The sequence below is a fragment of the Rhynchophorus ferrugineus genome, unplaced genomic scaffold (assembly GCF_030347505.1).
Source record: "Rhynchophorus ferrugineus isolate W39M unplaced genomic scaffold, kcgeb_rfMv2 rfM9, whole genome shotgun sequence".
NCBI classification, from domain to species: Eukaryota; Metazoa; Arthropoda; class Insecta; order Coleoptera; family Curculionidae; genus Rhynchophorus; species Rhynchophorus ferrugineus.
The window spans coordinates 41580664-41605081 of NW_027472588.1; the positions used below are offsets into that span (position 1 = coordinate 41580664).

Below are 24418 nucleotides of genomic sequence, written 5' to 3' on the forward strand. Positions count from 1 at the left end.
GTAATATTATATATAAGCTGAGTGGAGCAGTTTTAAGACCAGATGTTTAGGTATATTTCATACAGATCTTCTGAAATTAAAGAGAAAAACTCTAATCTTGTTGAAGTTTTTTGGTATCAAAGATCATTAGAAATTTACATTTTTAAGTTACAGTAAAGTCGATTATTACGAAATTTGACTTGTAAATATAATACAAATAATGTTAATGTTTTAGTCATTTTCTTAAAAATGTGTCGAAGATTATTTGAAATTAAATACCAAACTTTAATGTATTTAACAGAAATCATACAGCGTCTTTTACACCTAGGCTTTTAGTTTAATTTATTATACTTACGCCATTATATCCTTAAACTGTGTAGACAGGGAGAGCTGATATCATATGAAAAATGATATTTAATTTATGTTTGAATGGGTGGGTGTTTTAGTATAAAAGCAACAAAATATCAATAAAACAAATATCATTTAATGTAAAGCGTACAAAAATTTTACTGCATTGTGAAGTTAACTAGAACTTGTTTATTGAGTTATATAATAATTTTTAATTTGGCTCGCTAACGCGTCCTGCGAAAATAATGTTACTTGTATCGGCCTTATTTAATAACAAGACCAAAAATGGGTGGTCAGCAGTAAACTCGTCGGGTGGTAGCGGTAAACTGCATAACATAATACCAACGCCTAAAAATGATTTATATTAAGTTTATTTTTAAAAATGATTGCCAAACAACGATTAAAGCCTTTACGTAACGCTTAAGTTTAAACACGTGGGTTAAAATACAACAAAAAGAACTATGTACATCTATCTATATGGGGGTGGTTTAATAATTAACCCGGTAATTACCGTATTTCAAGATATATAGAGGGGGTGGGTATTGCCTTGTACTGCTATTTTATGCGAATTATAATATAATTTACTTTTATCAGGTAATATTGGGGCATAAGATTGTTGATTGTTTTCTATAGAAATGCACTTTCATTCCTGACACAAATACTTATTAAACCATCAAAGTTGGCAAGTGGCAAGTTGACAAACTGGGGAAGTATGGATTTTTGTAATTAACGACTTTTAAACAACTGCCTAAAGGTTTCAATGGCGATGACTCTCAGTAGGATTCTTGCATCAGTAGTTACTAAATGCAAACACTATTAACACCGTCATCTGGTAAGAATCACCATAGATTAGGTACCACATTGTGACTATTTTTTTGCAGTGTATGTTGCACACACTGTCTAGAATTTTTTAACTAACTGAAAATTCGATAGTCAACGGAATATACGATGATACTTACTAAATAGCCTATTGTTACTTTTAAACAGCGAATGTCAGTTTGCCAGCAAACAAAACAATGGATGTTCTGGCTCTTATCTGCGCATTAAAAATGTAAGCTTGAATCAGTATAATGCAAGGATGATCCACTATGAACTTTGGTTTCTGCACATGCTCCTTCCTTGATCTCGCTATCCACATTTTTTCTATTGCGGAACAGTGACTTTAAGTGGTTATGCTTTTTTATTCCGCTTCTATTTTTAACAATTCACAAGATAAACAATCATATTTACTAACTAATACATTTGAAATTACATATATTAAAAATAAAGCAGTTTATCAAGATAATTTTTTTCACAATTTTTCGAAAATGTAATAGGTTGCGTGGTGCTTAAGACAACTTGAATAAAAGTTTTCCCTAAAGCCTGATACTATTATTTTCATTTTTTAAATAAATCTAGTGAATAGTGTGACATTTTATTTAAATGTTTCAGACGTTTGCATGAGTTTTGCAAAACTTGCCATGTTGCAAAATTAATTTATCATATGTCTCAGGTTACTTTCTTTTGAATTTTAACAATCCTTGATTGTAGATTCTGTTTGAACTGTTTATGCTAAACTGTATCAGAATAGAATTTCCCATCATTGAAATCGCACTGTATTAGTTTTCATATACTCCTAACACCATCTACTTTGTTATGCTGTTAACGGTATAACTTCACGTAACATAAACGTTTATTAAACTTCTTTATCACAAGATTTTACTTTTGATTTCTACTCTTAGTCCAGACCCCTTAATGACTACTCAATATCTTTGTTTGATATACCAATTTCCAAAAGTGATACAGCTATTTCAGACCTTTATGTTGTTTAACAAGCCTATAATAGGGATATTGTCTTGATAAGTTTATTAATAATTTTTTCATTTGAAACAATTAATAAATGTGAATGTTTTTATTATTATACTAGAGATTTTAATTTTATCATAGATTAATAAAACAAACAAACAAGAAGAGCTCTTTCTGTTTATAATTAATAATAATTTGTTACGTAGTAGGTGCACTAAGTCTTCCTATAAATATGATTGCATTATCTTCGTTTGTGCGATGAGAAAGAAGCAATGTAAATGGGCGATCAACAGTGAATGCAGCAACTGACAATGACATCCATGACGACTACACTTCCATTATAACTGTAATTGTTCATTTTAAACATTACTTACAATTCCAAGATAAGTACATTCCACAAAAAAAAAAAACATTTTGTCCTAATTACTATTTTATTACTACGAAAGCTGAATATATGTATAATTTCTTTAATAAAACCAAATTTAAAATATTAATACTGTTTAGGTCACGGTATCTTTATGGGTAGAAATAGAGAAAAAAAATATATTTATAAATTGTAAGTTATTAAATAATACTGAAATGTTATATTTGTAACAAAATAATACGTTTATAAAACTTTCATTGCATCTGATAAGTATTAACATATTGGTTACACACCCAGAACCTGAGTTGAGTAAGGTTATCTTCAAAGCATGCTTCTAAAATATTTATAGTATTTTTGTTAGACGTTTAAGTCACAGTGACCGTTTTTGAATCACACTGTTTTTGATCGATTTAATTGTAAACTATTATCAAGTAGCTTGATTATAAAAATTAGTTTATCGGTTTGGAGATACGTCCTGCGAATAGCACGCCTTTGATCTCTTTGGTGTTTGCTGTTAAAAATACGACGAAAGGATGATCGGCTATGAACTCAAACACTGGCTGATAAACACCAACCGAAATGGTATAACAAATGGAGACCACTGAAAATACAAAACAATTATTATTTAATAATAATAACCAATATTCATTATAAGTGTTCTGAAACCATTAGCAAAGCATGGCGTGAAGGTATAACATGATTTTCATAGTATAAGATGTTCCAAAGGTGTTATTTTTCATATATGCTATTAAAATACTGTAAATGTCTTAATCAATAACAAGGTACATAAATGTCATAAGAACACACTTTCTTGAAATTTTCCGTGGGTACTTTGAATAAATCTGACCAAATTTCGCTGACGCAGCGTAATATCTCCTTTTTTAATAAATGCGTAGTGGATTTGATATAGTTGAACTTTGAATTAAATTAACCCCATAAAAGAAATCGAGTGATGTTAATCACACTACCTAGGGTGACAATCGTTATACTCAACACGTCCACATAAATATTATAGAATTATATAAATAATATATGTAGACAAGGTCAAGCAGATATCTCGTGAGAATACATTGCAGAGAAATACTAAAAATGTGCAATTCTTATACACGGTACCGAATTTGTTTGTTCTTGGACTTTCATCAATGCTCTCAAACACTCGTTGCATGTCAATATTTGAACTAATTGTTATTGAATGGCCAATAAAATTAGCAACACTAATTGATCAAGCTTTCCTGTCTACAACGCTAATTTTGACTCTCCGTGTCAGCTGTCTGTGTTTTGTCAATACCTTACAGTACAAAAGACAACAATTCAAAGTTTGCATTAATGGTTTTAAAATCCTAAACTAGAAGTCACAAGAACAATTTACAAAAGCATAGGATGCAAGCTACACATTTCAACTTGCTAATATTAGTAAAAGTAAAGAAATAAAAAATATATAAATTAAACCCAACGGAGCTAAATCGTGCAAATAGGAGGGTGGCGAAACGATGAGTAGAATTTTTAACAAAAAAGTCGCAGAGAACCTGTTCTGTATAGTCATGATGAAAGATCTGACAGTTATAAGGACTAGCTCCAGAAATGCGCCTTAGTCCAGTGAAAGGAATTTACAATGAAAAACGATAATGTTTACCTCTTGCTATCTTTTTGGCCGCAGCTGTTTACTGAACTGGTAAAATCTGATGTAGATATATTGCAGACTTCCTACCTTAGCGATATCGATCGATATCAAATATCGATCATTTGCATAATGTGTAACGTGGTACCTTCAGCCATCTGAAGAAATTAAAGAAGGAACTAAAGAACGAATTGCTTCGAAGAGTATTTAATTTTTTCGCTGCAGTATCCAATTAATAACAGATTAATTTGTAAATTGGAGACAAAATTCATTGCAAACTAAATACCATACCTCCCCTATATTAGGCATGTTTACTGTACTTACAAAAACAAAGTATGATGTAATTTTAATTAATTCTTGAATTTGAGGTTTTTAAGGAAAAGTTAATATTTAAGTGTAAATAAACGAGAGTTTTGGTGTAAAAATATTAAAATAATGATAAAACAAATATTATTTAATGTTAGAGCATAAAATTTCAATTGTTTAGCTGTAGTATACAATTAACCAGTATTTATTACTGAGTTATATAACTATTTTAATTTGGCTGGTTAATACGTCCTGCGAAAAGAATAGTATTTGCGTCAGGCTTAGTTAATAACAAAACAAAAAATGGATGATCAGCAGTAAATTCATTGGGTGGTGGCGGTAGACATAATAACATAATACTGAGACCTAAAAATAATTTTATTCTATTATTTTAACATTAAAAAAATATTGCAACACAATAATTGAAACTTTTCGATATTTACAATGCATTACTTAATCAGTTAGCCAATTCAAATAGCATCCTCAAATTTAAAAATGTGGAATAATGTATAAGAAAAACTAATATTTAATCATGTGCAAAAGTGTTTCTTTTATGTAGAAAGTGCATCATCATTTCCCGCATAACGTAATGAAGATCTGTGACTTTTTAAAATCAAATCCAGTTGAGATAAAAGATTGAAATCTAAGAATTGAAGACCGATCTTTCGTAGAAGAATACGGTGTGCGCAGATCATAAGCCATCAGGAAACAACTGCTGATACTGAGTTCCAGTTGGAGAGCATCGCTCTTGATCAGATCTTCGACGATATTTATTCAGTAATATTTCGTGGTAAGTCCGATAATTATAACATAAAATCTTAAGATCTCGTAAAATGGCATACACATACAATGTATTTACTAATATTATTTATTATAATTGATTACATAGATATTATTGTAGCACAAAAGAAATGGTTAAATCTTTATTGAATTTATTTATCGGGAGAGCTAATACGACCTGCAAAAATAATGTTATCATTTCTGTTCCTACTTAACAATAAAATTAAAAAGGGATGATCAGCAGTAAATTTGATTGGTGGTAGTGGTAGACGGAGAAACATAATCAAATCAAGGCCTTAAAACGATTAAAAAAGAAATTTGTTTCATTAAATTTTCTTAAGAAACTATTTATCAACCGCCAAAGAGTATAATGGAAATACCCAGATGAGTCTAATGCGAAAAAAACTATTCAAAAGTCGAACAGTTAAAACAATGTTGATTTATCGAATCAACTCGGAAGTATTGGTAACTAGCGGTTATTGCAGAATTCGTCCGCATTTGAATTTGATTTCACTTTTACCTGTTCAACATGCTTCTTCATCATGCAAATCTGTATGGAGTTTTATGACGATTTTTTTTTAAATAAATAATTCCACCATTATAATAATATGTAGAATTTCAAAGCTTTTTTGATTTGATTTATAATGTTACTCTGTCGACTTGAATAGAGGGGATGAACAAAAAAATGTATTTATTCAAAAGGTATTAAGCCACCATTTGCTTTTTAAGTAGTTGCAATTATCCGTGAAATAATATCTGAATGACCAGGGAAGATGTTTGATGATATTCTGGTGCTTCTGGTTTATATGTATACATATATAAAAATACAACTTTTTCAAAACTAAATTACCTTCTAGGATACCCTGTTGAATATCCACAATACGTCGAGTAATCTACAGACAGGTCCACGATATGTTATTAAGACAAGTAATTTACGAGAAAATCAAAAATAATGCGGCCTTTGAAATACATTATTTATTTTAGTGCAATATTAAAAATAATACATATCCATATAGCGACATTCCACTATAAAAACTACGCAATTATCGCAGATTATACGTTAAGTCATAAACATTTTTTTAAAAACATGTAAAAGGCTCTAAACAGAGAATGTAAGTTTGCCAGCAAACAGAACATTCGACGCTCTGGCTCGTATCTTGGTACTGAGATTAGTGTGAGCTTGAATCAGTATAATGCAGGGATGATCCACTATGAATTCTTCTTCCGGCCAGTGTTGCTTCATTGTTCTCGCCAGCAGTAAAATATCTATTTCACAACAGTTAATTTAAATGTGTTTTCTGTTATTTTGTCGTTTCCATTTTTGGCAATTTCAGAACGTACACAGAATATAAAGATTACTTAACTCTAAAAAGGCAAAGTGGGTTATTTTGTCTTCAAAATTGCCAAAAATTTAAACAAACAGGTATGTTAAAATATAGAGTACTTCCGTCGGTAGTTACCTATAATTTTATAGCCATAGTTTCGGTATTTTTTTAAAAGTATATACGTCACCAATACTGATACTTAATCTAACTATTTTAATTAAATTTTATTATACAAGATTAACGTTAATAATAATATATATTTGACATGATATGTAAGCGAATGCCAATTGTTTTGAGCCTAAGAAAACGTATTGCATTTTATTTGTTTCTAAAACGAATTAGCTTTTTTACGGTTATAAACAACCTCAGTTTTTGTTTTGTTGATGACGTTCTGGAATTTTATATTAATTATATCGGCTACTCCTTTTTAGAACGCTGTTTTAACTCAAAATTTTTATATTGAACGAAAAAAAAAATAAGATGTTTTTATAAACGAGAAGTATTAAAAGATCTATTTTTTCAAACATTACCCTGACAGGGTGCTTAGCGATGCCAAGCATCCAGATAGCATCATCGAAACTATTCACTATGTAATGATTTCCGTCAATGTATGAATGATTTGCATGTAATTTTTAAGAGTAGTATAGTGACATAAAACGCAATTTCTTTGGTCCTCAACCCCCCGAATATGAATATTATAATTTTAGCAGCATTATACAATCTACCAATAATTACGCCTCGAAATCCCAACACTTTTTTAATGCCAATAGTTCAGTAAGTTTAACAGTAGTTTGTTGCATTGATAGCATCAACATTATTCTTTCTCATTTTCTGGTAGCGTTTCAATAGTATCATACGTTAGAAAAAAATGCATGCTATTCAACGTTGTGTCCAGTGTTGCCGTAATAATGGTGGCCGGTATACTAAATCGATCAATCATTTTTAAATAAAGTGAATTTTATTTGCTGATAACTATGTTAGTTACATCTAGTAACCTTTAATGTTTTAAAGGTGAGTGTTATAGACTACAGTGAAATGAATAGAATGTAGCGTATGATTGGTTAGTTGAGAAGAGGCCCATTTAAATTAAATTAATAACTTTTTGATTTAGTTTGATGTTTTTATTGTTTACATTCCCGTATTAACTTGTGAAATAAATTTAATTAAGGATATTGTTCATCTTTGAAGAACTATTAGTCTCAAAGCGATCGATTACGATTATCAATATTTTAAAATATTTAATGGGGCTGAATGTTGAAAAACTAAACTCAAAATAAATTCAAATCGTATCCATACCTATCTTAATATGTTGCTCAAATTTATAACATACCTTTCTTTTTCGCTAAATAACTTAAAATAATATAAATAAAATATTTTTAGCATGAGCATTGACAAAAATAATGGAAACGGAATTGATGTCATGTATAATATAATTCAATATCGACATCATCGATATATTAAATTATGTATATTCACATATTATTGATGAATTTCTGTATATATAATAAGTAATGTATTGATGTATATAAAAAATTAACAAATAAATAGAATCGTAATTGTAGACTTAGCAAATAATAAACATAACCGGATACACATTATCGTAATGTGCATGCACAGGACGAACCAATCATATACTACCTCTTCTGCATTTCCTTGTAGTCTAAGGTTTATAAGAGTGATAACGAAAATCAAAACAGATGCCTGCTTGAAACACAAAATATATTTTGTTACAATATTAGAAATCATACATATATCGATACAGGGCATATATGGTAAGTCGAATGTTAAAATTACAACATTATCCGATTATACGTTAAGATTTTTAAATATGCAGAGAATGTTCTAAACAGAAAATGCCAGTCTGCCAGCAAACAAAACATTCGACGTTCTGTGTCGTGTCTCGGCATCAAACTTAGTCTGACCTTGAATCAATATAATGCAAGGATGATCCGCAATAAACTCTGGGTCCTGTCCGGATTTCTCCTTTATCGCCACCCACTTCTTTTCTATTGTAGAAAGGATTTAAGTGTATATTTTATTGTGCTTCTGTTTTTTACAATTTCAAAACATAAGTAGCTATCTAACTATCCTTTTAATCGAATCCTTCTAATAGAAAATATTAAAATGATAGAACTTAAGTAATACATGCTTAGGCGTTAACATTTTTTAAAAATCGCCAAAGTCAGAATTATTAAAGTATACAGGGTGGCTTCGCCAAAATATTTAATAATTAATATATGACGAAGTACTATGTTAGAGCACTGATTTTGAAATCAGATATAAAGTAAATACATCGACAATACTGATTTTATTCTTTTAAATTACAGATTAAATTTTGAATTATCCTATTAAAACAATAAATATATTTGATAGGGCGTGTAACTAAACGTTTTATTAGTGTTTAAACCAATATAACCAGCTGTTAGATTTTTACTTTTACAGTACAAAACTAGTATTTTTTTTTATAGATTTAGTTACATTTCTAATTATAAAAAAAAATGTACCTGTTTAGAATAAATATGAAATTGATGCTAATCCAATTCTGCGATCATTCTTAGTCCTGGAATCGTCACTGAATCGTTTTTAAGATCCTGAATGTTTTCCCATTTTTATAATATCTATCTATATATATAAGCGGTACATTTAAATTTGTCCATCTAGATCTAGTTTTAATCTAGCTTTGCAATATGCAACAGAACGTTGTAATTTGAACGTTGTTTCCATTTTGTTTCACTAACCTATACTAAACCACGCCTTGTCAGAAAGTCACATGTCTATAATTATCAATTTTTTATCACTAATAAATAAAATGAAAATTTTCTGGTTTATTCTTTAGGCTTTCAGAATTCCTATAACTGTTGCATTCCATATCCATAATTTTAAAGTTATCTTAAGAAATAAAGAAAATATTTCACCAACAACTAATATATGGGCAATATATATAATGTTTAAATCACGAATATCTACTCACAATGATTTCCGTCCAAATATCATCTTTCTTTTGATATTCTATTCTTTGTAAATTATATTTGGCTACATTTGAATTAATGCTTAGTTCTAATAATTGAGATTTCAAATTTTATCAATATATTTTTCTTTTATTACTTATTGAAATGCTGTCTTGCTGCTACGATCATAATGCCTATCATAACGACATAGTAGTTATCAAGTAATTATTTCTCAAGTTGAACTGCCATCTTATTTTGTTCCTAGACCGCCGAGCAGAACAGTTGATGTTTCATTTCCGAAATAATAAAACCGAATTACCCCTGAATCTTAAAATATAATTTTCTGGTAAAAATTATATACATTTTTCCTAGAACTTATTTCCAAAATGCAATGTGTTAGAATTATATGAAATATCGAAAATATTACGTAATTTAGATTAAAATCAATGATGTCAACGTATTTCTTGGTTCAGGTATTTATCGAAACACTGCCCTGTATAACTGTCTCTATCGCTTAGAATTCGAAAAAGTAAAACAAATATTAGATATACAAATATGATGTCGTCTCTTTTTTAATAAACATTTCTAATAAACTTTTTAAAATATTTCTATTTGATCTGTATAAAAATAATTTTAAAAATTCATCGCTAGCATACGCCATCAAATTTAACTTGCAATTAATGATTTCGGTAGAAAAACTAAAGAGCATGGAAAATACTGATATATACATTTAATATTTTATATTAAATAGTAATCGGGTTAGGACATTAACAGAAGAAGAAAAAAAAACAAAACTAAGATAGGTACAATAACATATTAACGTTAAACGAGTATTTCTATAGTTGGACAGGCTGTAGAGATATAGTGAATCAAAAGGAAACGAAGTAAACACAATAATTCATATTAGAAAAGGGAAAAAGAGAAGCTTTTGAAAAACTGATATATTATGAGAATTTCAAACGCAAAGAAATGTGAACAAAACCTCCGCCAAGGAAATGATCGTGTTGAAATCGAAAAGTAAAACGATGAAGTAAGAAAATGAGGTGAAGAAAAGTAAGAAGTAAGATGTTGTCAAGAAAGCAACTGACTACCATTCAAATTATCGAAAAGAAAAGATATCAAAAATCGTTATTTGATGAAAGTTCGATTTCATCTAAGACAACAGACAAATTGGCTGACATATGAGCGAATACTGTAATTTCAGAATATAATTTATTTATTTAGACTTCGTTGTGTCGGCACAAAATGTATCTAATTTATACAGAAAACGACGGAACCATTTTTGTACATCTAACAAATATAGAAATAGTTACCAAGTTTAAATATGGCAAATGCGGCCGACGATTAATGGCAAAGCTAGCTTGCGGCTCTTCTTTTGTTTGAGTAATCGATTTTTCTTCAAGAGGAATATAAACGGTCGATCGATTTTGAAGTCTTTTCTCTTTTTTGGTATAGCAATGCGCGCGGTGATGTGGACATCTAGTCATTAAATATAATAAGATTTTTTCTATCATCAAACACCCTGAATAAAATCGTTAGTTCTGTAAAGTATTTCTATAACGGAGATGTTACTGTGATTTCAAATCATTTTAATGTTATACAGGGTGGTATACAATTTGGACACAAATTTATCTACGGAAAAAAATATAATATTATGCGTTTAACTAAAAATTAAAAGAGGAAAAATCCTATATATCGTTGAATGACATATGCACACAATGTTAATAAAAATCAAAGAATACCAAATGTAGCATTTTAAAACGTTCAAGTTATGTTCGACAGTGAGATATGATGAAAAGACCGTAAGCTTTCACAAGTGCTTGAAGGGTTTAAATAAACCAAATTAATCAAGATGACAACATATTAAAATTACGGCCAAGGGGAAAAAATGACATAACAAGATTTTGCATCTAAACACCTGAAAAGAAAAAGTTAAAGCCGATCGAATTGGTATGATAAACTTATTCGATCAAAAACAAACAAGAAGAAACTACATATTGGCTATTGACAACTATTAACAAATTTCTTTTTTCCTTTTACTTCAATAAGGATTAAAACCATTTTGTGCTAGCGTACATCCTATTCATTACATTTAGTACACTTGACTATCAGTTTTTTAAAAAACACGTGTGACTAAAAAATTTTCATTAAAAAACCTAATATATTAACCTAACGTATGAGCATTACCTGAAATCAGTACAATGAAAAGTTTGATGTATATACATAGGGATAAGGAATTAACAACTAAAGCTTAAATATAGAATTCAAAATTAAAAAACACTAATAAAGACCGAATCTATCGTAATCTAAAGGTTGTCTTATTGTTGGGGATGATATTAAGAAATAGGACGAATATTGGCTGTTCCAAACTGACAAAAAAACTGTGTTATAAAACCGTAAATATGAACGTTGCCAAAATTATCAAAAGAGTGCAAACGAAAATATAGTACTTCGGGGCAGTTTTAGTATTTAATATACCTAGTATATTGAAAATGAATAAATCATCAAAAATGAAGATTAATACGAACAGTTGCTTTTTGTTTAAAAAGTCTGATTGTTATGACTTTATGTTTTTGTTTAATTACAACATAAAAAGCTAAAGAACTTATAAAAAACGAATATTAATGCATTAATTTGAACATTTGGGACTTTTATTAATAACATCATTTTATTTTTGGTATATTTTTTACATTCAATAGAATAAATATATGTCGTAGTATTCAACTTTGAAATATTACCGATTTTGTATCAGTGTTAATTGTTAACACATTATTTTTCTAGCTAAACAGATCTGTCGTTAATGGAAATTGATACTCACAAAAAATAGGAAGACGCGAATAAGGTGAGAGAAGTTGTCGCAATTCGTCGCAACTTCAAAAACGGCGTGTTATAGGTCGAAGGTGCAGAATTTGTTATTTAAACAGCACGAAAGCATGGTAGAAAAAATTTAAACATTACTATTTTGTTTACAGAAAACACCATATGAAATAGCGTAATTATAAATGGTTATTACGTTACGTTATTCATGAGTGCAAAAGTGAGATTATACATGTTTTATAACAAACATGTTTTAGCCGCCTTCGTATTTCCCTCTCCCTACATTTAATATTTAGCTTAAACAATCAACTTATTCGCCATTATGGAATTTCAGATAATTTCGCTGTAAAAATATTTTCATTGCAAAATATATATTTGTCAATCTTTTTAATATTACTTTGCCAATGCATTCAAATAAAATTAAAATAAAGAATTGTTAGATTAATTAATCTTGAGGATGAGGATCAAATGTATTAAACAGCAATCAATCAGAAAAGTTTAACGTAATGGAAAAAATAATTAACGTCATCTATAGATAAAATCATGCAATACTTTTTCTAGTCCCATTCTAATACAAACAAATTATTTAAATCATATCAAAAGAAATTAATTCCTATTGTCCATAAGATCTTACTGGAATATTAAAATAAAAACCAAAAAAATATGAAAAATACTGAAAACTAAGAAAAGGGAACAACCCAAATACCATTTGATGGAAGTAATCAATATAAGGACGTTAGAAAAATTCTCTATTATTAAAGTCATATTAGGGCTTGTGTTTTAAGCCAATTTCAGGCATTTTTACGAATTTGCTACATTCTAGCACAATATCTAAATTTTTACAGTAAATAAACCGGTGTCCAATGCCAAAATATCACGTCTACTGTTTTACTGGCTGAATTTATCAAGAGTAAATAAAATCAAAGCAATATTTATTAAAATTAAGAAAAACATGCAGTTATAGCATCCAAGTTTCGCACCAAAGACGAAGCCCGTATATTGTTCTAAATATGTTACCGGGTGTTTTTTTTTGGGTTATAGAACTTTAAGCTGCCAATACCGTTTTCGGTGAAAGTTATTTTTACCGATATGATTTGACATTTCATTGCATCTGAACGACATCTAGAAATTGCGCAGGTTTATTTCGATAAACATAGTTCTGTTCAGGAAATGTATGACACTCTACTTCCATTTACGATTGACATAATCATCTGTCAAAACAATTGACTGAAATAACGATAGCGCGTTATCTCTAAATAATAATGTAAGTCAAATCTCTTATATAAGAAAGCATAATTTTACGGTTTGGACCTGCGAACTAGCCTCAAATACCATACAATTTAATACATTTATACTATTTTATTCAGTGAATCTTCAGTTTTCCCGAAATACTCCGAACAATACCCAACCAATATACAACCCCAAATATTGATAAAAATTATCTATAATATATATATATATATATATATATATATATATATATATATATATATATCATGTATCATGTTCATATCAAATAAAAATAGCAGAAGGTTACTTATTTTAAAGTTCTATAACTCTAAAACAACACCATTTATACTCTTCATGCCATTTGTAATTTGCATCCCATGTATCTCATGCATCAATGCAATATATTACCAAATTATTTGCACATACAAAACCAATGCGCATCGTATCAATTAAACCAAGTGATTTTTTTAATTGAATTGCTGGGGATTTATATACGAAAAACATAAGCAGAGCTCATAGCATATTAAAAACCACTTGTTTCAATCGTCTTAAAAGTCCAACAGAAGGATGTAAAATGAAAAATAATTAATAAATGGTATACCTATAGTGTAGGGTTGATAATTCGCCCGGTGAATAGAACATTGTCGAAATCGTGCTGATTTACCACTAAGGCGAATACAAATGGATGATCCACCGTAAATTCCTCAACAATGGGCAAGCATCGCAATTCAATCTGCAAACCTATGTGGAAGAACTTCAAATGTGTACATGACAAAACAATTATTAGAGATGGATATGTACAAGTTTTATTGTTAGTGCATACTTTAATAAATAGAAAATATGAACGGCAGGAGCAGCAAAAATGTTACTTTTTGCAGGTAACTACTATTTGGAAAACAAAAAATCTCTGCTAGCTATACATTTTACATATATATTAATACTAATGGGTTAATATTGTTCATGTAAATCACAAAGTATAAAGATATAGAATGAGAACTTAAATGGGCGCACCCGTTATCTATCATGTTCTGTATGGTTATGTATCTGAGTCACCGAAGGGCAAAATCAAGTATCAAATAGAATTGGGCAGAATTTTTGATTACCTCATATTGGCTGTGTTCAAATACACTAAACCAGATAATTTATTTAACTCAAAAATCAATATATATACTTGTATCATAGTGAAAATATAGAAAAGTTAACAGCGTTCAGGTTACAATAATTGAAAATTACTAAAAATGTTTTAAAGTAACCAAATATAGTCTTGATGCATAATGTATTCAGAAATATCTACAAAGAACATCAATCATTATTAAATTTGAAGTATTCATTTAAGAAGTTTGATTGCATGATTAAAAACTCCTAAGAAAGACTGGTTATGGTTTAAAAAAAGAAAATGACATATCAAATTTTATAAATGAAAAAGATATATCTGCTTTATATATAATTTTATTAATATAAATAATAAATATATACGAAAATGTAAAATTACAACGTAAAAAAATAAGATAATGTTATAATATTGATATAATTAATTACGGCTAAAATAATAATGGTAAATATGGAAAATTATTAAAGTTTATTAATTTCTCAATTTAAAAAAATTAAAGCAATTTTTGTAAAATGAAGGGTTTCATATTTAATATAGTCTAAAATTAAGTAATTAGGTATATAAAATATATCATTTAGATTTGGGAACAAATAAGGCCACCATTATATCCAGACTACGTGTACGTGTAGTTTAATTATATTTAATTGAATTGTTAGAGCTTGTATCAAATTACAAAATATAACAGATAATTTTATCAATAGTAATAACATAGTCAATAGTAGGTAAATTATTTTTAATCCAAACTTAACCACATATTCGCCGATGAGCATGGAAATGCTCACCACTATCGTCATTAGTCTGGCGACCGGGACGTTATTTACCGTCAACTTACCATTAACAAAACAGTAGTCAACATCCACTGAACTTATTTATTATCAAAAATCATAAAATGTAGATGGAATCGGCAGGAATTTTAACTTTAGTAGTCTTGGAATGATTTATTTTTAAATTCCAGTTTAATACTTTTTTACATTGCGAATAAAAGGTTTCATGGCTTGGAAATTCGACCATGGAACAAAATAGTTTTCTGTTTTTGTTTTTGAAGCGTCAAGAAAAATAAAAACGGATGATCGGCGTAAAACTCTCGAGGCCCCATTCGCATCATCATTAGCATACCTGTGCGTGAAAGACAAACATCAGTTTTATATATGAAGAACGAAAGGTATAACCCAATAAAATCCGAGCGGGGACGAGCACAAGAGAATAACCATACGGACAGAAATAGCAAAACAACGAAACAATTGAAATAATCATCATGGTTAGTTTTCCATGTCGAATTTAACGGAGAATAATCGCATGATTAAAATGACCAATTAAAAATAATGAGAGATACTTAAAGGCAGATTCCTTTAACCACGTAAAAAGCGTTATTAGTAATGACTTCCTTTTATTTTTGAAAATTATATTATAAAAACAATGTGGAAATTTGACCATAAACACAAGACGCACATAAAATTGACGATCGCTATGTAGAGTGCCCAAGTTTTTCAAGATATATATATATATATATATATATATATATATATATATATATATATATATATATATATATACATACATTTTGTTTAATTATTTATGTAATATTCGTTCTTTAATTATACTCGATAATATATCAGATCTCATCATTGAATCAATTAAAGTACGGGGAGGTGCTTCGGAAGCTTCTGAAGTTAGTACTGATACATCCTTAGATGTATCATAATTATTAATGCGGTTATTTAAAGGTGTCCCAAAATTTATGGAAAGTTTCCATTTACTGCAGTTTACTACACTTTCTAGATATTTAGAGTAGATTAATTTCTGTTAATGAAAGACGTAAGATTTCTGAGAAACTTCAGTCCAGTTTATTCGTTTACTGACTTTAGCTTATTTCGTCTACTGAATGAACATAAAAAATCATATAATAAGGAAGATGAAAAATAGATGAATAAAATAAACTGACACGAAAAGATGAATATATACTAAAATTATGTAATATTGAAATGAAAACTCTTGCTCTAAAGCAAAAATAGTATGAAAACATTATCTGTAGCAGACACTTTCAAAGTAACAGATTTTAACAAAAATTATTAAAAACGAAATTAATCTCTTTGAGATAAGTTCAACACGAGGGTACATGTTGGAAGAAATTTATAAATGTTTAAAGATAACACCTGCGAAATATGTATGACCATCGATCACTACCTAGAAAAGCCAATTGATAACTCTTAAATCTAATTAAAATTTAACGTATTAATTTTGTTTTGTTAACGGGAGCAATTGGTTTGATGATAATCTTAGTTTAACTTAATTTCCTGGCATGATTGAATTTGATCACTTTAAATGACTATTATTAATTTGACTTTTATAATCGAGTAATCTTGTTTCGGTGATCAGAACTGACCGCTCTAATCATCTAGTATATATAAGGACGCTTGATTTCATATTAAAGGATTATTGGAATGGAATGAAATTGAAATTAAAAAATCGTTACCAAAGGCACAGATGATAACAAAGATTCAATAAAAGTTACAGTTAAACTATCTTTTGTTACAATGAAATCAAGCGTAAATTTTGAGACACCCTATTTTAACACTTCTAAAACTAATATTCTAATTGTTAGCAGAATCATAATGTCGATAAACTGCTGAATTAGTTAATAGATAAACATATAATACCTTCGTAAATATAAATCAGATCTAGTAATTATTAGCAAATAAGATTATAACGCATTTTTGTAAATTACAACTCCTCATGTTTGATATTGTAAATATCATTTATGCGTACGACTTTACCGTATGCAAGTACCATGACCACATTGAATAACTGAGAATGACGTACAACCAACATATAAACAAACGGCCTGTCTGCAACAAACTCTTCTGGTAAGCTTTCTGTCGATCTGGCCCGTCGACTGACAAAACCTAAAAATGTTTTGATAGAAAACCGGACTTGGTATCAGTTATTGTACATTATGCCAAATAATTTATATTCTACCCTGTAAATAGAAATAGTACGCGATATATACAAAAGCGAGAATATTTGTACAATTTCAATGAATCGAATGATTTATACTTTAAGGATACTTTTAGGGACATCATAATATACCCAATACCGACGTCTAGTTTATATTGAAGCGGATAAGATATGTAGATAAAGACAAAATAAAATAGAGCCGTGAATCTTCCAATATTATAATAGAAGCGTTAACTGCTAATACATCGAAACAATTTTCTTAATTTTGGAACATAAATCTTCAGATAATCAATAAATGTACTTGTATAGTATATTGCATACATATACGTGATGGGTGTCCCAAAATGCACGCAAAATCTGAGTTTGCCGTAGTTCCTGGGGTATAATGCTGGTATATTATATATATACAGATTTTAGAAATATAGTTTTTTCAACAAAGTATGAAAGAAATGAATTAGCGCATGAAACATTTGCTGATCGCATGCTTTATTATGGGACCTATTATGTGCTTAATCAAACTCAGGGGTCCATATCAACAGGCCCTCAAAACGACAGGCCCTTAAAAAGCAACGAATATAATTAATATATATGGTAGACTTTGGGGACACCCTGTATAATAAATATATAAATAACCATTATAACATTTTAAATTAATCTTATATATAAATAAAGCATGAAAAATACGTGGAACCATATGTTATCACCATATGCAAAATAAAATTCAACAAAAACCTTATAGAAAAATTAACAGAACATGAATAAAGAAAGATGGCTAGATTATTGTTTCTCAAAAAATCATCTATCATTACGTTACAGTTTCAGATAAAAATTATAATAAAAACCGATTAAAATAAATCAAAGCATACAATTAATTTTCAAAATGAACTTTGTTTTTGTAAGGACATTTGGTACGAAATTTTAATGTGTTATAAGATTTAGCAATTAAAATAATTACCCCTCATTGCATATTTTTCCCAAAAATGTATGTTTTCAGTAAAAGCATTAATAAAAAGCAGATAAAACGGACACAAATATACAAATCACATATCAGGTTAATGTAAATTAATATCCACCACCTGAACTCCCATTCGCACCAACTTTAATATAAAAATATATTTAGGATTGACTCATTCCCTGAGAGAATATCTTTATATCACTATTTTGTTGTTTCTAATCTCAGGCAGTATGATACGAAAAAATAAATTACAGATTAAAATTTTATTTTCTAGTTTAAAAATTTCCCTCTAAACAAAATTACCTTTAATAATCAATCATAAATATACTCCACTTTTTAATATTAATTAGAATTTAGCGTAAGCATTTCCTCCAAAAATAATGTATAAACAGCAAAACCAGAACCAAAAACTTACTAGTAGCAGCTGCTGCTTCGGCTCCTTCCTCATTTACTTCGATAAACGCTTTCTGTACTACTTTGCTTACTACTAACTGCTCTGGAGTTTTAAGCATTTTGGAGAAATCAGCTGATTTCTGATTAAAAATCTCACCAAGACCTAGCTGCAAAGATAACAGAAACATATTTTAATTACTACTTTACTTTGAGTAAAGTAAAAAAACAATACTTTTTTGTTAAAAAGAATATTGTTTTATCTTTCAATTATTCTTTTGTTTGTATTTGGGTAATTAAAAAATAAAGTTAATAAAAAACTGAATATATCAACTTTAAAATCCTTAAAGATAAATTGGGTCACATTTTTAGTTTAACTTGATTCTGCTTATTAAATATTTTGTTTATTTAACATTAGATATAAAAGTTAATGAACCATAAATATATTTTCAAAAAATTTCCAGTATAGTTAAAGCTCAAATACACTTACCTCTTGGAGTGGACCGTTCAAATCAATTTCTGTTTCTATTTTGAACTTTGGTAAACTAACAATCACTTCAGGTTTGTACATATTTTCTGTAATCTTCGTCAAATCAACATTAGCTAATTTTTCTTCCAATTTGACGATTCCATCCCTCTTATTAGGTAATATAATAATCATACTGATATCAGGATTTGAATATGGCAATTCCAACACCTGAGCATCTAAAGTTCGGTCCTCCTTGTAATTATATTTACTTTTTTTCTTCATCATTTGTACTTCGATAGAATCATTATTATTGATGTAGAACTTTTGGGGTCTGGTTTCTGCTGCATCGAACTTCGACGCCCAGTTGCCCTTAAAGTAGATAGCATTCAGAAGAACTAACCTTGTATCTTCATTCAAGTCTTCAGCTTTCACCAAATCTTTAATTTTTTCTTTTGTTTTCTCTTCAACCCAGGTATTTATTGTTTTTGCAGCTTTTTCAGATTCATTAAAATTGACAGGTTCAACAGCAGATAAGAATTGTTTTGCAGTCACTTCTTGAAACTCCGATTGAAGTTCATACCCTTCCTTGATATATATTTTGTTTGCCATCGATAGTTCAATTCCTGAGACATTATTTAGTTGTCCCAGAACACTATTGTAACCTTTAGCAGCGATGCTGTGATTAGGTACATTCAAGGAGTTTGTAAGAGCTTCATATGTAGAGCCTCCAGCACCCTGATAAGCCATGGACAGAACGGCATGTACACTTATCGGAGAGAAAAAAACGTTTCCTTCTTTTTTAGCTAATACACTATACAATTGTTTTGTAAAAAGGCCATTGCCCTGAATTACTGTTTGCAGTTCTTCTTTTGATGCCATTGTTAAGTGTAATAGTACAAAAATAAATAATATACCTGAAACAAAGGCACTGTTTTACTAAAATATAACAGAATATTCAATAACCAGGTTGTAATGGGGCGATAATTCTTACCAAACCTTACCAACACCGACTGATCGGCTTTTAACTGAAAGGCAAGTACGGAAGCTAATATATGCTTCATAAAATATATTTTTAGCCTATGAGCAACACTCTTGTTCGATCGATTGGCCTTGAAAAAGCCTAATAAAAAAATACTTTAGGTCCAAATTTCTTTTTAAATTCCTGAGATGATAAAAAACTAACGTCAAAAGTTGTAGCACTCATCTGATTTATGTCAAATATTATGCTATTCTTATAGAAATAATGATATTGTTATTTAAAAAAACCCTAGAGCTAATTTGCTATTTGTTGTAAAAGTTGTTAGGAGAAAGTAAAGCAAGTACTTTACGTACTCTCACTGTATATATATATATATATATATATACACATATGTAAATATAGGCAACTAAATATACACAAAAAGACAGATTTTAAAAAAGTCAAAGAAAATGTAGTATTATATAAAATAAAAGCAAATATATGATATATGTCAGTTATTATTATCATTATTATAAGAAATTAAATGATTAAAATACTTTTGTCTTGACATTAAAGAAATACACTATATCCAGTTTAATTAATCCAGTACGTTTTGTATATAAATATATATATATATATATATATATATATATATATATATAGCAACTAAATACACAAAACCGATAAATATATTATAGAGTAAAAGTATATTATAGAGTATAGCTAAAAAATATGATATATTTATTAGTCTTCTTTTTAATAACTATAGTTTTTAATATAATAACTATAGTTTGTCATTTTATACTATAGTTTATATTAATTTGAAGATTTTTAGTGACCATATTGTCATGCTATACTGAACTTATTATAAATAAATGAACTTATTTTAGTTATTTCATTATATATCGTTGTTTTGTGACTAAATTTTGTTATAATTTTATTTTATAAACAGCAGCTTTCATTAATTATAGTATGTACAGTAAATAGTACGTAGATAGATGTTTCAAATTTGATAATAGCGGGTCATTCAAGATAATAAGTTCTTAAATTAAATAATAAGTTTATTTAAGACGTTAGGGAAGGCTCGAATACTGAAATGAAAGTTTACCTAACATTGTTGAACAACATACAAGACAGAAATAGTGCTAAATTATAAGGTGCATTTTAGATCGGATGTTATGGAAATGAGTAATGAAAAGCGTTGGTGGTTTTAATTAACTTACGTAATGGTGTCATAGTTAATATGAATATGTCACCATAAAAGTTCCTAAATCACATGAAAGTCAGCACACTAATAAGTTAACTAATGTAGCGACCGCTCCAAGAGGTTTTATTCTTTTGAGCTATTTCTTTTTATATTATCATCTTCGTTAGTGATTCCATTTGATTTATCATTGATGTTTATTTATTGAAATAAGCAACATGAATTTATAAGTAAACGATATTATTTTGATGACCATTGGCGTGGAATTTATTTCTTACTTAAATTAAAAAATCGGTGTATTGGCACATTGAAACTAGGTCTTAAGAAGAATGTTTCATGATTTGATATTTTAATTACTATAATATGAATTAATGCTCGGGAAGATATTGAATTATTAAAATAAGTGTTGATCAGTCTGGTAAATATGATGGGTGGGGTCCTAGTTCATTAAAACTTCATATTTTTCTCTTTTCATTTTAAATTAGTTACTTATTCTTTATCTAATAATGACAAATCTCTAGAACGAGTTTGTAATATTCTACTTGAAAACTAAAGCCAACCATCTTGAAGAATTTGTTGATCTGTGATTTAATTTAATACATACTTTTTAGGAGTAATAGTACCTGGATTTTAAGATGGATCACAAATAAAGAGATTAAACTTATAATCTACAAATATTTTATTTGACATGAATGACATCTAATGAACTGTACTTTCAAACATACATTTTTTAAGAAACGCATTGGTCATTATACATAAAGGCTTATTATTCATTATCATGATGATTATTGTCATCAACGAATACATATTTGAAAAATAATCTGTTTTAAGGTCGAAACATTTCTGTTTAGCGTAATCACTCATATACTTATAATTCATATGATGTCGCAAAAAAAACACCGTATTGCTCGGTCTTTGCCTTTATCTGTAAGTTGTAAAACTGGCTTCAAAATAGGATTATGAACATCACTTAGTGTAGTTTGTCGCAATCTGGCAATTATCATTTTACTAAGAAAGTAGCAAAAAGTCATCCATCAAAATGAGGTATATATCAGATATTGGTGTTTGAAGTTTATATAGGTAAATTCGATCTGAAGAACATTAAAAATGTCGATATTTTCGTCAATTCCTCATTATAATTATTAGAATATCGATATAACAATAATTCATTACTCAATTTAATATACTCATTAAATATGTTCTCAAGAATGGGAATATCAGAATTATGTAAGTATGCTTATATATAAACAGTTCTGACTACTAACGATAAGATAATATTAGATCATGTTCCAAATTTTACTAAGGTTGGATAATAATTGGCTTAATTGTAAATTATTAGATTATATACTGTCATACTTTCTTATACAGTACATTATTTTTTGATGTATTTGTTTGACCTAGAAATCGATAAAAGTTACCTTGTTTATCTAAAGTATTTCTAAGTAATTAATAAAGTATAATACATAATTGAGATAAACATAAACTACACATTACGTCAAATAGACAATCTGATATGCAATATAATATTACTTTTTAAAAATATTATTTTTATACATATGCTAATACATTTAGTTGTTAAAACATGATTAGAGGAAAGATGAAAAAATAACATAGAAACATAGATATTGTCATTCAGCTTTTTGAAACTTTGTTTTTGTTTTGCAATTCTTGAATTTATTAAATACGAATATCAATTTAATCCTAATAGTATCTAGTATCAATTTTGCAATGTAAGGAAAGTACTCTTTTGGAAGTACTCTTTGTGATATATCATTTTGTTAAACACTTATTTTGAAAAAGAAATCTAAAGGTATAAGATTGAATACATGAAAGATCAAATCAAGTCCAAAATGTCTACAGTATATTTGTATAAAATTATAATAAATTAATTCATACCTTTGTTACTTAATGTTTTTGATAAACTCGCTATTTTATGTATATATTATTAATAAGACTCTTATTTGTATTTGAACTAATTTGTGTAGGTATTATCTTCCAATTAACATTTAAAATAGCTTTAAAATCACTTTAATGGTTTTGAATGAAAAAAGTGTTTTAACGCAGTATGTTCAAATTAAAGAAAATGAAATATTTATTGAGTTTAACAGTGATCATGTTTTGTTGGAAGCCATAGGCAAAGGTATAATAAACAAAATAACAACCAATACATCAAAAATTATGATAACAATATTGGAAATAATGTTGACATAAAGTAAACATAATTTGGTCCAGACTTTGGCACAACAATTTCAAAAGTTTTACAATGACTAAATGACTAGAAAAATGACAAATTCATTGTCATTATTGATCGAAACAGCACATTATCACCGATTTATATAAATAGAAGAAATATAGGTCCCTTTGAGAAACATTAAATAGCAGAAATCACTTAATCCCCAACACATTTTATTTAAAAATTAAGAAGCGTTCAATGATCTTGACAAAATATTATGATTAATATTAAGCTATTAATGATTATAATAATAAATAGCTAATACCAAATATATAACATTAAATTACTTACCGAGCACTAAATTAGAGTACAAAATACTTAGTAAATGTTTTTCAGTATGTTATTTTGTCCAATAGATAAGATTATTATATACAATAAAAGATTAGTTATCGCACATATGAAGTACTTAATAAGGCTTAAAACAGTAAGTCATATAGCATAGGCAAGCACAACAGCCTTACATTTATGAAAATGGAGAAAAAATGGGTCGATGATTAAACGAAGAATCAATGGAGTCATATAGAGTCATATATTTGAAATCCTGCAGACCAACAACAACGTATGGTTTTAAAAGTAGACTCTCTCCTCGAGCGCCGGCTATGCAATGATGATGATGTATTTACTACAATCTTACGGAGTATTA

General features: G+C 28.5%; 1 protein-coding gene across 20 annotated transcripts; it reads right to left on the reverse strand.

Annotated features, from left to right (window-relative positions):
• Positions 1-441: 441 nt before the first annotated feature.
• Positions 442-24184, reverse strand: LOC143202673 (serine protease inhibitor 3/4). 20 transcript variants are annotated; one of them, XR_013007211.1, is made up of 6 exons: positions 20372-20565; positions 19402-20294; positions 18937-19081; positions 14102-14241; positions 10767-10932; positions 6138-6446 (listed from the first exon to the last, which is right to left on the reverse strand). XR_013007211.1 is itself a non-coding variant. In XM_076414336.1 (5 exons), the coding sequence occupies exons 1-4, from the start codon at positions 20439-20441 to the stop codon at positions 14102-14104; spliced, it is 1248 nt and encodes a 415-aa protein (XP_076270451.1). In that variant the 5' UTR covers positions 20442-20565; the 3' UTR covers positions 442-675. The 20 variants fall into 20 exon arrangements, 18 of the variants coding, with proteins under 18 accessions (XP_076270451.1, XP_076270454.1, XP_076270449.1 ...); XR_013007212.1 differs by having other exon boundaries at positions 19402-20308; positions 20372-20560; XM_076414336.1 differs by lacking the exons at positions 6138-6446; positions 10767-10932 and adding an exon at positions 442-675.
• Positions 24185-24418: the final 234 nt, after the last annotated feature.

Coding starts and splice junctions, on each gene's coding strand:
- LOC143202673 (XM_076414329.1), bottom strand. CDS start 20,441: ATGAAGCATATATTAGCTTCCGTACTTGCCTTTCAGTTAAAAGCCGAT. Junction 20,295..20,371: donor GTCGGTGTTGGTAAGGTTTG/GTAAGAATTATC, acceptor CCTTTGTTTCAG/GTATATTATTTATTTTTGTA. Junction 19,082..19,401: donor TGAACGGTCCACTCCAAGAG/GTAAGTGTATTT, acceptor TTATCTTTGCAG/CTAGGTCTTGGTGAGATTTT.